The 17,004-nt window shown below is 44.2% G+C and overlaps 1 protein-coding gene and 2 long non-coding RNA genes across 4 annotated transcripts; 2 read left to right on the top strand and 1 right to left on the bottom strand.

The window, feature by feature from the left end:
• Positions 1 to 1,989: 1,989 nt before the first annotated feature.
• Positions 1,990 to 3,014, bottom strand: LOC111590562 (probable serine/threonine-protein kinase PBL11). Its single transcript, XM_023301340.2, has one exon. It carries the CDS (start codon positions 2,982 to 2,984, stop codon positions 2,589 to 2,591), a length of 396 nt encoding a protein of 131 aa, XP_023157108.2. The 5' UTR covers positions 2,985 to 3,014; the 3' UTR covers positions 1,990 to 2,588.
• A 6-nt stretch (positions 3,015 to 3,020) lies between these two features.
• On the top strand, positions 3,021 to 4,184 carry LOC118476142 (uncharacterized). The gene is made up of 2 exons (XR_004855509.1): positions 3,021 to 3,952; positions 4,086 to 4,184. It is a non-coding gene; the product is annotated as an uncharacterized lncRNA (long non-coding RNA).
• A 5,812-nt stretch (positions 4,185 to 9,996) lies between these two features.
• LOC103643491 (uncharacterized) lies at positions 9,997 to 13,003 on the top strand. 2 transcript variants are annotated; one of them, XR_002266417.1, is made up of 4 exons: positions 10,789 to 11,121; positions 11,532 to 11,796; positions 11,890 to 12,007; positions 12,344 to 13,003. It is a non-coding gene; the product is annotated as an uncharacterized lncRNA (long non-coding RNA). The 2 variants fall into 2 exon arrangements; XR_002749746.2 differs by having other exon boundaries at positions 9,997 to 11,796.
• The last annotated feature ends 4,001 nt before the right edge of the window (positions 13,004 to 17,004 follow it).

Below are 17,004 nucleotides of genomic sequence, written 5' to 3'. Positions count from 1 at the left end.
CAAGTAATTAAACCTCAGAGATAAATCATTATGTTTATGCACTTGCTCAATTTGGTTTCACCATTACTTTTACATTCATAATATTTTCCCTTATGATAGTTTCTTAAATAACATTAGAGAAACTTACATTTGTTAATGGTTGTTTTTAACTCTTTATTGTATTTAAGTAATTGCTATTTTGGGTGCTTACTAGAATCAACTTAGGTACATAATAACTAGAATCGCTTATGTGTCATCTTTTGTTTTAATTATCTTTGATATTGTATTTTGTGTCACTGAAAGAAATTTTTTATTAGCTATTCATCCCTTCTCTAACCATATGGATTTTAAAAACTATATAATAATCTTTAATGGCCATACTGATGATGTTTTCAATGCTATGTATATATATGTGGAGGAGCGATATTCTCGCTCTTATTCTTTTGGGGTCTTATGTTGGAATTTCCCTTTTTGCTACGATTATTCGACGATTAATTTATGACAAGCTTCTTTTAGAACATAGTGACTAACTAGGTGTATGTACGTGCTTTGCTACGGAGTAAACATGTAATGATAAGTTACATTAAGATGTAGAAGCATTAATTGTCGTTCTATGCTCATGTTGCATATTTTAAAAGTTAAGTAGGTTTACATAGCTTAAAAATCCGCTAGAGAATATAAGAACATCATATTTGCCGGTGCAATATAATTTTTTTGCTACAATGATTGAGTCAATAAATAACATAGGCATATATAGGTGAACGGAATGTAAACATCGCCTGGTCCGCGGCAAAGTCGTTGTTCGCGGTTGTGAGAAGTTTCTCGTCAGCAAAGATTGAGTTGGCCCCACTAAGGAAGCAGAGTGCTTGCTCTGGCATGGAGAACAGTATTCGGCCTGCTGAAAGCCCCACCATTGCCCTTGGCATCATGATCCGAGCAGTGACGACCATGCAGATCATTCCCCAGATCTCTACAGCATGGTGTGGAACATTAGTTAGCTTGTGCAATCGAAGACTCGTATATCAGAATTCTTAAAAGACGACACGTTTTGTTGTGCTCTCCGAGCTTCACGGTGCCACCACGATTCACGTCGCGGCACACGTCAAGCGTCCGCAACCTCTCCCTCACGCCTCGGCCTCCTCCGCCTCCTCCGCCTCTTCCTTTTCTCACTGTGCTCCACCAGCTCGCACCCGTAGTCGGCCTCCTCCGATCCTCCCCCACCATGTACCTGCAACACACCTTCATCCTTGGCAAGCGCGTCCCCCGGGACATTGCCGCCTCTGCCGGGTGCGCCATCGCAGGACTACAAGATCCCTAAATTAAGGACTCAAATTTTCTTAGCTTTTTAACTAAAATTGTCATTAACAATATATTGACATATGCGTTATTAGGCTATTCAAATTTGGTTTGGTATACAAATAAGGTTTGCAAAGTAGAAATATTTCCTTCAAAATGCATGTCGACTTTAGCATTTCCATTTTTTGTTTACAATCACGTCTATATGAATTTACCTGTTAATTGAAGTATTTTGTCTCTTTCCACAATTTGCAGCACGCTTTGTAGAATCACTTCAACATTCTAGCTTGCTTTTCTCACTTGCAACAATGCAGCTATTTCAGGAATTGTAGCAGATGAGGAAGGCTCGAAAGCTCTCAGCATTGATGCATAGACATGGGTACTTAGGTTCTTCTAGCTTTTGGCAGCTTATCTATTCATGTTGTTTACTTTGCTTTCAGAACACATATGGAGTCTTTTGGAGTGAGAATCTCAGTATATGATTAGGTTACTTCGTTGTTATATGTATTGAATCTGTCGAATTGAAGTTTTTTTGGTTATGGCCATAAATTCCCTATTATCGGTACCACAATCAATGATAAGTGTTTGTGTTCCATACATATGGTAGGGCTCCCTATCATCGTTGTTTTGTTAGAAATTTTGCATATCTATACTACTACTTAAGACAGTAGTGTAGACGTCCACATGCCTGTGGTGCACGGTTCTGCCCCCACTCTTCTGCGATCCTCCCCAACGCGCAGATCTCGTCTCCGCGACGGACGCCTCCGCCCCACCCTCCTCCCCACGCCATCCGCGCCGCCATCAAGGGATCTCCTACCAACAACGGACGCCTCCCTCTCCTCCGCGATCCTCCAAGCGCACAGATCCCGTCTCCGCGACGCCATCCCACTACCGTCCAGCCCGAGCCTGAGCCTCCCGCCCCAGCCCACCACAAATCGCGCACGCCCCAGCCCTCATCCGTGACGGAGCCTCCATTCACGCCGTCACACTCGTGCTACACCACCGCGGCTGCTGATGGCGCCCCTCATCCGACCGCATCAGCAACCTGTGCTTCGCCCCCACGACCAGTAGGTCTGCCCGCGTTAGCAACCCGTGCTCCGCCCCCACGACTAGCAGGCCAGGCATGAATCTCGCCCCCACGCCTGGCTATGGCGCCCATGCTCCTCCCCCACGCCCAGCGGTTCCGTGAAGTCCACCCCCACCTTCCCTGCACTCTGGTTCCACGAAGTCCACTGCGCGCCGTCTTTGGAAGGTCCACCCCCAGGCAAAAAAACGCCATTTACATGAAGAATCGTCACCACCCTGCTGGAGCGTCATCGCGTGGGCCTGGCGTTGTGGCCGTTGGCGGTGGAACTAGACGCGTCACGGGTGCCGCCGCCGACGCGCGGTGACCGCTGGTGCGCCACGGCACCGGTGCGGCCAGACCCGGACCCACCGCAGCGCGTCTGGCTCTTCATCGCCTCCACCCGCTCCGGCGTCTCCACCACCTCCTTCATCGAGGGCCGGCTGTGGAGCTCGCCGGTCAGGCAGCCGAGCGTCAGTTGCGTGAACACCTGCCTGGAGTTGTACTGGCCCTTGAACCACGGGTCCATGAGCCGCGCCAGCCTCCGACGGTCTGCCAGGTACGGCTTCGCCCAGTCAGCCAGGCTCAGCTGCCCGCTCGGCCGGTTCGAGTCCAGTGCCCGCTGCCCCAACAGCATCTCCAGCATCACCACGCCGACATGGTGGTTTCTTTCACGGTCAGTCAGCAAACATCAGCAACTATTTCTAGGAATTTAGAATTCCATATATATATAATCGGTTGCCCATTTTCTCTTAGAAAGTGACAATGCACACTCCTGGAATGGCCGTTCATGATTCTTGTGCGATATTTATCCACTTGGCCGCAGCCACCGCTGGTGCATGATCATTGTCACGGAGGCAGGCATGTGCTTAAGACTTGTGTAGACTATTTGTTCACTTGTTTGAGTAGTAGTATCATGCAGATCATTGTCACGGAGGCAGGTATGTGCTCAAGACTAGAAATACATTTAAATACATTCATGAACTTAGATTCTCTCGTTTAGAATTTAGAAATTGGTATGAATCTAGAGTAGTGTATGCACGTAGTTTGATAGATTACTAAAAAATTCTTCAAAATTTCGCCAAACAATGTTCTACTCTTTTGGGAAATCTGGGTCTGATAGATAACTGCACACAACTAGCAGTTTCCTAAAATTTGATGGTGGTATTTTAATTCGTTTAGGCTGATGCCTGTAGGGAGCTTTACAATTAGCTGCATGTAACTAGGTTCTTAGATAATTGTTGGATGTCGACCACATACCCTGTAATGTTCCTTTTAGTGCATACCAAGGCCATAAGGATTTTTGTTCTCTTTAGTCACTTAGTGACACAAAAAGTGGTACCATAAAATTTATCTCATAGTATTAAAATCCTCGCTGGAAGGTTTTCAATTTTTTAGCCCTCAGTGTTCTTTCTATGCTATTTTATTTCTCACAACTAAAAAATTATTTTGGAACCTTGCTGTTAGTGCCTTTTCTTATCTTGTCAATGTGTCCTTCCATCTTGTATTAGTTTGCTTTCGTTTTTACATTAACTAGAACACATGCTCTGGTTGTGGTTTCCTCTTTTTATGCTACAGGCTTGGTTAGCTACCATATCACTCGCTATCTACAAGGTTAGTTTGCCGCATCGAGAAATATTATGTGATATTGATTGTCGAGTTCTTTTTTCTATTTCAAAAAATTTAGTACTTGTATTCATAGTAACATTTGATGCATTAATGTATACATTTTTATTTTCATATATAGGCTTTTGATCATCTCGGCATGTTAAAAAAGAAGAAATGCTTCTAGTTGTAAAGGAAAGGAAGGCAAATGTAATGCTAATGAGAGTGATTTAGTAATTTACGAGATACTGAGCTGATATTGATGTCATTGTTGGATTAATGTGGGCTTGGCCCAAATTAATACTCAATAATAGTCAATGCTAATGGCCCACTTTAATGCTATGGTGTACTAATTATTTAGTACCATATTGGAAGTTCAAAGGACAAATCAATCAACTTAAATAGGTGGACCATTGGTGCATCTATTGAGAAGTTGAGAAAAGGATGAAGGACTGCCACACGCGCGCGCGCGCCGCCGCCGCCGTCGGCCGGGCCGTGGCTCGTGGCTCGTGGTAGATCGGACCTTGGTCCGAATATTCCTTTCAAACGGTTGCGCATTTTGCCTGGAGTGATGACCGTCATGATAACCGTCCGTTTCCTATCTTATGGCTAGTAACGGACGTCAGTTACTGTCGAGTGATGACCGTCATGATAACCGTCCGTTTCCTATCTTATGGCTAGTAACGGACGTCAGTTACTGTCGTCAGTTTCCAGCTCTAATGCGCGACCGTTTCTGTCCGTTGTTCTTCTCCCTTCTTCTGACCGCCTATAAGAATGGAGAGGGAGGGCTCTTCCAGTTACGCGAATTATCTCACGCGAATTGCAAACAACACATTCCCGTCCCATCTTCTGCGAGCACAGAGAGAGTGGGAGAGCAGGCCTCCGAAATCACCGACCGCAGAGATACACTTGCACGGGTGTGCGGGCGATCAGATTTTTGGGGAGCGTCTTCGCGACTGCTCGCGTGATCGTCCACAGCTTGCTGTTCGTCGCCTTCCCAAGTTGACGCGTGCTGCTGTTCTTCTTCCCGGCGACCGTTCGAGGGACTGCACTGCGTACATCTTCCTGCACCGACTTCGTACGGCTACATCGAACAAACACACGAGATGTCTCGTGTGAATGGAGCCACTGGTGCCTTGAGCATCGGTCCCTCCGCTGGGTACACTCTGTTCTTCGTATTTATGCATGTTTCATTGCTGTTTACTGCTTATGCGAGTAGTTATACACACATGCACATACATGTCATCACATATATCGCACTGATTATCTGGATTAAATTAAAACTAAAAATGCCTAACTCTCTAACAATCCAAAAATCTGATATTAGGCATTTTTCTGTTAGTGGTTTTGCTGCTGCGTTAAAACCAAGTGAACCTTTTGATGGGACGTTTTACAAGAGATGGCGTAGTAAGATGATACTGTGGTTGACCGCAATGAACTGATATCACGCCGCACAGGGGAAACCCGAACAGTTCACTCCTGAAGAGGAGAAAATGTTCGATGTTGCCGATAACCTGTTTCGAGGCGCCGTGATTGGCGCTCTTGCCAACAAGTATGTTGATTCTTATCTAACATGCACATCTGCAAAAGAGTTATGGGATGCATTAGATGAGAAGTTTGGTGTTTCTGATGCTGGTAGCGAGCTGTACATCATGGAGCAGCTATTTGACTATAAGATGGTGGAAAATCGTCCTGTAGTTGAACAGGCTCATGAAATACAGGCACTGGCTAAAGAACTCGAACAATTCCCATGTGTCTTGCCTGACAAGTTCGTGGCCGGCGGTATTATCGCTAAACTGCCACCTTCTTGGACGGACTTTGCTACCACTCTAAAACATAAGAGACAAGAGTTTAGCGTGGCTGAGCTTATTGGTTCTCTTGATGTTGAGGAGAGGGCGAGAGCAAAAGACACTCGTGGAAAAGGAGTTGAGACTTCTAGTGCCAATATGGTACAAAAGAAGAACTCCAATGCATCACATAATAATAAAAAGAAGAACAAGCAACAGAATGCCACGAAGCCCAAGCAGGCAGCCTCGTTCAAAAAGAAGAACAAAGGAGCTGGTTGCTTTGTTTGCGGGAGTACTGATCATTGGGCAAGCGCTTGTCCAGACCGCAAATTTAAGCAAGAGAAAAAACCAGCTCAAGAGAAGAAAACAGTAAACATGGTTGTTAGCGAGACTGCAGAAGGAACATCGGGGTATGGTAATCTTTTACCTACTGTTCTTTCAGTGTGTCAATCCCCTGAGTGGTGGGCTGATACCGGTGCTAATATTCATGTGTGTGCTGATATTTCTTTATTTTCTTCTTATCAGTGCAAAGGGACTGGAGCCTTGCTGATGGGGAACGGATCACATGCGCGTGTTCTTGGTGTTGGTACAGTCATTCTGAAGTTTACTTCGGGAAAGACGGTGCTATTGAAGAACGTGCAGCATGTCCCCTCCATCAAAAAGAATCTAGTTAGTGGCTCTCAATTGTGTCGAGATGGCTACAAAATTGTCTTTGAGTCTAATAAATGTATACTGTCTAAGTATGGAACGTTTGTTGGAAAAGGCTATGACAGCGGAGGCTTGTTCCGCTTATCTTTGCATGATGCGTGTAATAAGTCTGTGAACAATGTTGTTTCGAATGAGTCGTATATTTGGCATTCACGACTTTGTCATATCAATTTTGGTTGTGTCTCGCGGTTAGCAAATTTAAATTTAATCCCGAAATTTGATTTAGTCAAAGGTTCTAAGTGCCAGGTGTGCGTGCAATCTAAGCAACCTCGCAAGCCTCACAAGGCTACGGAGGCGAGGAATTTGGCACCACTAGACTTAATACATTCCGATTTATGTGAGATGAACGGAATATTGACTAAAGGAGACAAGCGATATTTTATTACTTTTATCAATGACTCTACTAGATTTTGTTATGTGTATCTCTTAAAATCAAAAGATGAAGCTTTGCATTATTTTAAGACCTACAAAGCTGAAGTTGAAAATCAACTCGAGAGGAAAATTAAACGGTTAAGGTCTGATCGTGGTGGAGAATATTTTTCGGGTGATTTTTCTGATTTTTGTGTGGAACATGGTATTATTCATGAGAGGACACCGCCATACTCACCACAATCCAATGGGGTTGCTGAAAGAAAGAACCGTACTCTAACTGATTTGGTTAACGCCATGTTAGAGACTTCAGGGCTATCTAAGGAATGGTGGGGTGAGGCGATCTTGACGGCGTGTCATGTCCTGAATAAAGTTCCCACAAAGAACAAAGAAATCACACCATTCGAGGAATGGGAAAAGAAGAAATTAAATATCTCCTATTTGCGCACCTGGGGTTGTTTGGCTAAAGTGAATGTGCCAATTAACAAGAAGCGCAAATTAGGACCGAAAACTGTTGATTGTGTTTTCCTTAGGTATGCTTTCCACAGCATTGGATATAGGTTTTTAATTATAAACTCTGGAGTACCGGACATGTTGGTTGGTACAATTATGGAGTCCAGAGATGCTACGTTTTTTGAGGACGAATTTCCCATGAAAGCTACACATGATACGTCTAATGATGAACCAACGATACCCCATGAGCTTTTTATTCCGGTAGAACACACTGAGGAATCCCATATACATAATCATGTGGAAAATGACAATGTATCAACTCGAAAGAGTAAGAGACCAAGGATTGCAAAGTCCTTTGGTGATGATTACATTGTATATCTTGTGGATGACACACCAAGTACCATTGAAGAGGCATATTCCTCTCCTGATGCTGACTTTTGGAAGGAAGCAATAAGGAGTGAGATGGATTCTATTATGTCTAATGCAACTTGGGAGGTAGTTGAGCGTCCTTATGGGTGTAAGCCCATTGGAAGTAAATGGGTGTTCAAGAAAAAACTTAGGCCTGATGGTACTATTGAAAGGTACAAGGCGAGGCTTGTAATTAAAGGCTATTCACAGAAGGAAGGTGAGGATTTCTTCGATACTTATTCACCTGTGGCTCGATTGACCACAATTCGTGTGCTACTTTCTTTGGCTGCCTCTCATGGTCTACTCGTCCATCAAATGGATGTTAAGACACCATTCCTAAATGGAGAGCTAGATGAGGAAATTTACATGGAGCAGCCAGCTGGGTTTGTAGCAAACGGTCAAGAAGGCATGGTGTGTAAATTATTGAAATCTTTATATGGCCTAAAACAAGCACCTAAGCAATGGCATGAAAAGTTCGATAAAACTTTGACATCTGCCGGTTTTGTTGTGAACGAAGCAGACAAGTGTGTATACTATCGGTATGGTGGGGGCGAGGGAGTAATTTTATGCCTATATGTTGATGACATTCTAATCTTGGGGACGAGTCTTGATGTGATTAAAGAGACAAAAGACTTTCTGTCTAATAATTTTGAAATGAAAGATTTGGGAGAAGCTGATGTTATTCTTAACATTAAGCTACTGAGAGAAGGCATTGGTGGGATCACACTTGTGCAATCCCATTATGTGGAAAAGGTTTTGAGTCGCTTTGGTTTTAGCGAATGTGAACCTGCTCCAACGCCTTATGATCCTAGTAAGCCATTAAAGAAAAATCGAAGGATAGCTAGGGATCAATTGAGATATTCCCAAATAATTGGTTCACTCATGTATTTAGCTAGCGCTACGAGGCCTGACATCTCATTTGCTGTGAGCAAACTTAGTCGATTTGTTTCAAATCCGGGAGATGATCACTGGCGTGCTCTTGAGAGAGTTTTGCGCTATCTAAAGGGTACTATGAGTTTAGGCATCCATTATACCGGGTACCCAACAGTGCTGGAGGGTTATTGTGATGCAAACTGGATATCTGATGCTGATGAGATATATGCCACAAGTGGATATGTGTTTTCACTTGGAGGTGGTGCTGTTTCATGGAAGTCTTGCAAGCAGACCATCTTAACGAGGTCGACTATGGAAGCAGAACTCACAGCATTAGATACCGCTTCAGTTGAGGCTGAGTGGCTTCGTGAACTCCTTATGGATTTACCGGTGGTTGAAAAACCTGTGCCGGCTATTTCCATGAACTGTGATAATCAGACTGTGATAATTAAGATAAACAGTTCTAAGGATAATATGAAGTCGACAAGGCACATAAAGAGGCGTTTGAAATCTGTCAGGAAATTGAGAAACTCCGGAGTAATAGCGTTGGATTATGTCCATACGTCTAAAAATCTGGCAGATCAATTTACTAAGGGGCTATCACGTAGTGTGATAGATAGTGCATCAAGTGAGATGGGCATGAGACCCACCTAAAGTTTATCATAGTGGTAACCTGTTCTATGTGATCGGAGATCCCGTGAATTAGAATGGTGAAACAAGCTAGTGGTAGACTGAGAGGAAAGACCCTTAATAAGGCTCATTTCAGATGCATATCTTTCCTTACTGTAAGGTAGGTTGGTGTTTACACCTTAATATGTTCCAAGTGGCTTTGTGAAGCAAAGATGTTGTCCTACAGAACATCTTTAGAGGAACATACCTATATGGGTTAACTGCTAGTCACAGTTTATGAGATCTGGGTGGTTTCTAGATACCCATGAAAGGCTATGGAGTTTGACTTATATGCTCCAACCAGAGGGGATGCGTTCAGCAATCTAGTACTGGTAAAGAGTTTAGATGAAACTCATTCCACGCAAAACTGCCAATTCAAGGCCTAGTCCATTGTGCAGTTGTGGTCAAGTGTAGTCTAAGTTCTAGGTGGATGTTCAACTTAACAGTCTCCATCGAAACACCAGTATATCAAACGTTTGAGATGATGAGAGCTTTTTGTGTGACTTAGCATTTGGTGGGGATTGTTGGATTAATGTGGGCTTGGCCCAAATTAATACTCAATAATAGTCAATGCTAATGGCCCACTTTAATGCTATGGTGTACTAATTATTTAGTACCATATTGGAAGTTCAAAGGACAAATCAATCAACTTAAATAGGTGGACCATTGGTGCATCTATTGAGAAGTTGAGAAAATGATGAAGGACTGCCACACGCGCGCGCGCGCCGCCGCCGCCGCCGCCGGCCGGGCCGGGCCGTGACCGTGGCCGTGGCCGTGGCCGTGGTCGTGGCTCGTGGTAGATCGGACCTTGGTCCAAATATTCCTTTCAAACGGTTGCGCATTTTGCCTGGAGTGATGACCGTCATGATAACCGTCTGTTTCCTATCTTATGGCTAGTAACGGACGTTAGTTACTGTCGAGTGATGACCGTCATGATAACCGTCTGTTTCCTATCTTATGGCTAGTAACGGACGTCAGTTACTGTCGAGTGATGACCGTCATGATAACCGTCCGTTTCCTATCTTATGGCTAGTAACGGACGTCAGTTACTGTCGTCAGTTTCCAGCTCTAATGCGCGACCGTTTCTGTCCGTTGTTCTTCTCCCTTCTTCTGACCGCCTATAAGAATGGAGAGGGAGGGCTCTTCCAGTTACGCGAATTATCTCACGCGAATTGCAAACAACACATTCCCGTCCCATCTTCTGCGAGCACAGAGAGAGTGGGAGAGCAGGCCTCCGAAATCACCGACCGCAGAGATACACTTGCACGGGTGTGCGGGCGATCAGATTTTTGGGGAGCGTCTTCGCGACTGCTCGCGTGATCGTCCACAGCTTGCTGTTCGTCGCCTTCCCAAGTTGACGCGTGCTGCTGTTCTTCTTCCCGGCGACCGTTCGAGGGACTGCACTGCGTACATCTTCCTGCACCGACTTCGTACGGCTACATCGAACAAACACACGAGATGTCTCGTGTGAATGGAGCCACTGGTGCCTTGAGCATCGGTCCCTCCGCTGGGTACACTCTGTTCTTCGTATTTATGCATGTTTCATTGTTGTTTACTGCTTATGCGAGTAGTTATACACACATGCACATACATGTCATCACATATATCGCACTGATTATCTGGATTAAATTAAAACTAAAAATGCCTAACTCTCTAACAGTCATTGTGTTGTTCGTTTTCATAGATCATCTTATGCAATTATTTGTGTGTTGTCGGCGGCGCGCTATGGCTACCGGCGAAGAACTACCTGATCCCCATGGACGGAGCTGGTACCTAATGCCTGACAAACGCGCTGATAAACACAGTCATGTTAATCATTGGGAACGTGCAGCAGCAGGGCACCGGTGTCAGCTTTGACACCGCCAAGGGCGCCATCGTCTTCACCCCCAACAAGTGTTAGCCTGCCTCTTGGTTAGCGAGCCACTATTGATGGATTTAGTAGCTGTAGTGTAATGATTTGTGCCATATCATTCTTTGTTTAATCAATTTTTTTGTGTTCTATGTGATATACATGGCCCTTGGTTAGGTAATGTAGTGCAACCCCCACATACATAATTTGTTACAATTAAAAGAAGTAAACAGAAATATTCATTTTTCTCTCTTGAGATTCCTCTGTATGCATGCAATAATTCCTAAATGCAGCATCCTTCATTTTTGCTAAATCACATCATCAAATCTGGTTCACTCTATTTGAATTTTTGTAATGTAACCTTCTAATAGGCTGCATATGTTCTATATTTACAGGTGTTTTGTTATTGCAAAAGCATCTAAAAGAGCGCGGTTGTTCATGATCATCTAATTTTTAGTTTTTCATATTGCAGGGGAGTAGCTGACTATTACTCTCTATTGCGCTAGGTAGCATGAAGAACCGATATTCAAATTACTCTCTTACACTCTACTACACTGATGAACATAAATAACTGGTACTTACATGACCTACCAACAAGAGATTCATGCGTTCCTTTAACTTCTCCATCAACTGGACCAAAAGCTACTGATAGATCAGCCAACACACCTATGTCAGTGATGTGTGATGATGGACTGCCAGCTACGTGAGGCAACAATAGAAACATTTATGTTGATAAGGTCAGATAACTTTCACAAGCAGTAGCAATAAATTAAAATACTTACTATTCTGTAAAATTTACTATTGACTCAAACATATGCTCAAAATCACAGGCACCGGTTCAAGCAAGCAAAAGGAACCTTACAAGTGAGTTGGTCCCTCCTGCATATTCACGAGCTATAATAAATTATTCAATGATTCTCAAACCCACCAAAGTGCTACAAAGAAAAGGTTAGATCAACAAGTGCTTCATTTCTTCAGTTATTTCTAATTCATATCACTTTTTTGTTCTATGTGCATTCTTATGTTTTGCGCAACTGACATACCAAGCAATGCCGAGAGCTAGACGCAACAATAATACCATTCCTCAAAGTAGATCTTTACTATTATGCCATGATATATTCAAATCATCTTCTCAAGCAAGGTAGAGGCTTGGTTATATATTCGAACACAATAGACACACAAACATGCAATGGCGTTGTTTCGAACATTCTATGTTCTTAACCATGCCAATCAGTTTGTGATTACTGTGCTATAACTGAAACTGGTGCCTTCCCATGTTTTCAGATTGTGCTAAACACTTTAAAGGGGTCAAGAGTCACGCATACGGTGAAGAGATAGAAAAGAGTTTCACAAAGCTGCTTGTAGAAGAACTAAAACAAAGAGAAGAGGAGGCAACACAGGCTCAACAAGAGGCTGATGTTAAGTTGATCGAGGCCAAAAAGTTAGCTTCACAGTATCAGAAGGAGGCTGACAAATGCAGCTCAAGCATGGATAACCTATGAAGAAGATAGGGAGAACTCAGCGGAAGCATTGGTCCAACAAAAGAAACTGACTTCTTTGTGGGAGCAAAGGGCTTGGGAGCTTGGATGGAGACCCGAGAATGTCAAGGCACTTCTAAAGTAGTAAAACCAGTGGAAGGTGTTGGATACTATGTGTAGCAATAGATCTTATTGCAAATACGGGCCCACTAAGAGCTCGAGACGATGAGGAAACAAATGTGTTTCTGGTTGAGCGGACTCGACTCACTTGACATGCCAAGGGGCCTACTTGTCCATAGTAAATTTATATTCAATTTGTAGTATAATTCCATTGTTGTTTGTGAACACTGTTGTGTGTTGGGATGGTCATAGGATTACATTGTTCATTTTTTCTGGGTGTTCTAAAAGGAGAAAAGTTTGTCTAGGGGTGGTGACAATAAAGAAATTATCTGCAGTTCTTAAGTTCTTTCTTCTTGCTAGCATTAGCCTTTCCATAGATAATTGTTGTTTCAATTCACATGGTTTCATTGTCCTCTTATTGATAATGTGGTTGGGGTTTAGTTGTGATTTGAACTGTGTTGTTTTGTGAGGTATGGGTGTGAGATAGTCCGCTACTCTGATCTTAGGGCCCATTATACCAGACTAGATTGTTCGATACATGTTTTATACTAATTTTTAAATTCCGTAGCAGCGCACGGGCACATTCCTAGTATTTAACCTAAACCCAAAGCGGGTCATCCCTGTATACCAACAAAAACTTTCTCTATAATTCAGTAGAAAATAGGGCTGCAGTGACCCTCTATATGTTTACTATTTGCAGCTTTGTACCAAACAAGAAATTAGTAGTTGTCTGGAAAGAAGAAAATCCACTAATCCTGAACTATGAAGGGGATGGAGAGCGACACACAAGGCAGTGTTCGATGGTCAAATGAACCCGGTACCACATGGAAGCCAGTAACGCTCTAAAGTATGGTCCTCTACTAACAAAAAAACATTGAGCCTATTGTGGAAATAGTCCTCACTCCGTGACCATGAGCAACCAATACTGAAGCAACATACCCCATGACCGTTTTCGCAAGTTCTGCTAAAAATAGCAAAATTTAGATTCGAACTCGAGATACATAATGGTGGCAGATCACTCTAGTATTTTTTATTTAGCTGAGGATGAGATCGGTGGAGCAAAGCAAGCCCATTCTATAGAAAAGAAGTTGCATAGATCCGAGAAGCAATCTCTGTGCCGGCCACCACGGCACCACCCCAAGGCCCAAGCAATCCATTCACCTTATATGCAGCGACGCAAGGCGGTGGTGCGCGCGGCCGTAGGACGAATCAATCCATAGCGCCTCCTCACACTCCTTGACGGCCTCGCCGAGGCGGTCGAGGCCAATGAGAGCGGCGATGCGGTTGCCCCGGCACGCAGCATTGTTGGGGCAAAGGGCGAGGGCGCGGTCGTAGAGCCTGAGGGCCCCCTCGAAGCAGCCCTTCATGTATAGGTCGTTCCCGACCCTCTTGACCTCCTCGGGGTCGGCGGTCGACATGGCGCGCCTGAGGACCGCGTCGTCGTCGGTGGCGGCGGGCACGACGCCCTCGCCATGGGAGCGGACGATGCTCCCGTGGCCGTAGTTGGCGATCCCGAAGCCGAGCACGTCGTGGTGAGAGGCGCGGGGTCGCGGTGGGGCAGGGGGAGGGGAGCGGTTTGGCGAGGCGACCGAAGGGACAGATGTTGCCCGCGGGGAGCGCGTTGGTGAGCGGCGAGGTGGCGGAGCTGGAGCACGACCCGGATGTGAAGATGAGTGGGCCGGAGCCTGTGCGGCGGTGGCGCGTCGGAAGGGAGCGGGATCACGCCGGAGTGGCTCCGGCGCGAGGCGAGACCGGAGGCGGGCGCGATCGGGGCCCGAGAGACGGAGCCAGAGGAGCCCGAGGAGGAGCTCGGGGTCGGGTGGTGGTGCCCGTGCTTGGAGGAGTGCAGGAGCGGGGAGACAGGTGAGAGCCTCCCTGGGGGCAGAGTGTCCGACTTGTCGGTGGAGGAGAGGAGCACCGCAGCGGCGAAGGCATCCGAGAGGGTGTCCAGCATTGGCGCCGGTGGGCGGTGGGACATTCCGTCGAGCACCTGCGGTGGAGGTTGTTGAGGGACGGGGGATCCATACGCGGATCAGACGTGGGGGCGAGGACCGGGGGACACACGGACGGACGGTTTAGATTTGATGAATGTAGATGGACGGTGTAGATTTGTGGAAGGCAGAACCAGGGGAGACAGGCTATCCCTTGCAGCCTTAATATAGTAGTATAGATATGTTTGATAGATTGGTTAAGTTTGGATACGATTTAGATCTTGCCATACTGATGATGCTGATGGTTCAAAATAAATGTGCCAATCAGACGTCGACACGTGTGCAAAAAAGAAGCGGTATCGACCACGTCCGATCGATTTTTGACTAAGAACTCATCCCCGTCGCATACAGGTTCAAGCCATCACAAATACCAGTTTCATTTTGTTGTCTTGGTTGTTTCACTCCGGTACATGTGGAGCTCTCAGCTATATTTTTTCTTGGATTTTCACATCAGGTACCAGCCTTTCTATGTAGTCTAGCATTCGTGAGAATATTCCATTTGATATGTCACCTCGAATTCCATCAAAAAATACCTTGGCGTGAATACCTTCTGATGCACATGAACAAACTGTGGGAGAACCCTTGGAGCAGTATTCCACATTTTTGTGTTATTTATCTAAATTCAGTGGTAATGATTGTCTTATTTATCCAAATCCAGTGCTAATAATTCTAGTATGTTCTCATTTTTTTAGAGATGGAAGGGTATGGGTCTTTTTTTACCAACCTTGTGAATGGAGCATTAGAAAATTTTGAAGACGTCTCTGAAACTCCAAATGAGTTGCAGCACATAGTCCCTACAAATGATAGCAATACCTTCTCGAAGTCAAACCAGAAGCACAAAGGCAAAAACTTTAGTGAGGAAGAAGACAGAGTTCTTGTTGCAGCATGGTAGAATGTCAGTACGGACCCTACACAAGGGACAAATCAGACTAGAGGTACATTCTAGAAAAGAATCCATATGTTCTATGAGACAAATAGAGCAAATTGTGCAGAACGAACTGAGAGTTCCTTGCTACATCGTTGGAGTGCTATACAAGACGCCGTAAGCAAATTTTGTGGCTGTGTCAACATTATTGAGAATAGAAACCAAAGTGGCCTTACCATTCATGATAGGGTAGGAAATACGAAATTGTATATGTTATTTTAAATTTCTGAAATATATGTTTTAATTTGTGACATTAGTGTCTTCTGTTCATGTAGGTGGAGCAGGTTGAAAAGCTTTTCAAAGAGAATGATCATCACAACAAGTCCTTTCAATTCAGACACTGCTGGCTGATGTTGAGGAATCAACCAAAATGGCAAGATAAGTGGCAGCAATTATTAGCTACAAAAAACAGTAACAAAAAACAAAAGACTAGTAAAAAATCCAGTCCAGGTGGTGTTGAGTGTACAACTCAGGAAAACAATGTAGTCTCCCCTCCAGATGTTGACCTTGGACAGGCAGATGCAGCAGAAAGACCTTTAGGTAAGAAGAAGGCAAAGGAGGCAGTGCGTCGAGGTGGTATTGATGCTTGCAAAGAAGCATTGGAAATTCTTTGGGCAAAGAAGACTCAAGCTGATGCAGAGAAAGAGGTCAAGAGAGACGAAAGGTATGCCAAGTCTTATGCTCTTGACAAAGAGAGGCTTGACCTTGAGAAAGAGAAGATTGTGATAGAGAGGGAGAAGGTTACCAATGAGGCCAATATTAATTATTTAAAGAGAATTGCAGAAGAAGAATGAATTATGAACATTGATCTCAATTCTTTGAATGAGATGCAACATCAATTTTACAGGAACCTTCAAGCTGAGATCATGGCTCGTCGTATCAATTAGATTTAGTGTTGATGCATAATTTTTTATCAATTGTATCCCTGGTATTGATCACGAGTACCTAGTTGTTATCACCTATTGTACAAGACTTGATGTTAAAAGCTAGAAAGAGGTCAGATACTGGACTTGATGTTCTTGACTGGTGATATATCTGAAAAGACATGGGCACGTAATATCTGAAATAAATCTACTAATTAAAAACACTCAATCGGACAATGATATATTAAAACACTCAGTTGGACACTTGTAGTTACAATAAATTGAGTTGAACTACTAAAAATCCATGCCGGTGTCATTCATGCTATTTAGAGATTGCAAAGCTAACTATATAGATCTGGGTGGTGCTGCCACAAGTGTTCCACTAGGTATTCTCGAAGTTGATAGTGTGTTTCTTGGTTCCTAATTTTCCTATGATTCTCAAGAAATTCATCAAAATCTGTTGTCATCTCATGGTAGGGCTCCACATTATCTCCTCCATTCTCGAACCGTTCTTCTGGATCCACACTTCCTTCGTCTTCAATAATCATGTTGTTCCACAACATTCATT

The sequence above is a fragment of the Zea mays genome, chromosome 1 (genome assembly GCF_902167145.1).
Source record: "Zea mays cultivar B73 chromosome 1, Zm-B73-REFERENCE-NAM-5.0, whole genome shotgun sequence".
Classification (NCBI taxonomy): domain Eukaryota; kingdom Viridiplantae; phylum Streptophyta; class Magnoliopsida; order Poales; family Poaceae; genus Zea; species Zea mays.
Note: the sequence above shows the minus strand (reverse complement) of the source record. Positions and strands in the feature narration are given on the sequence as shown.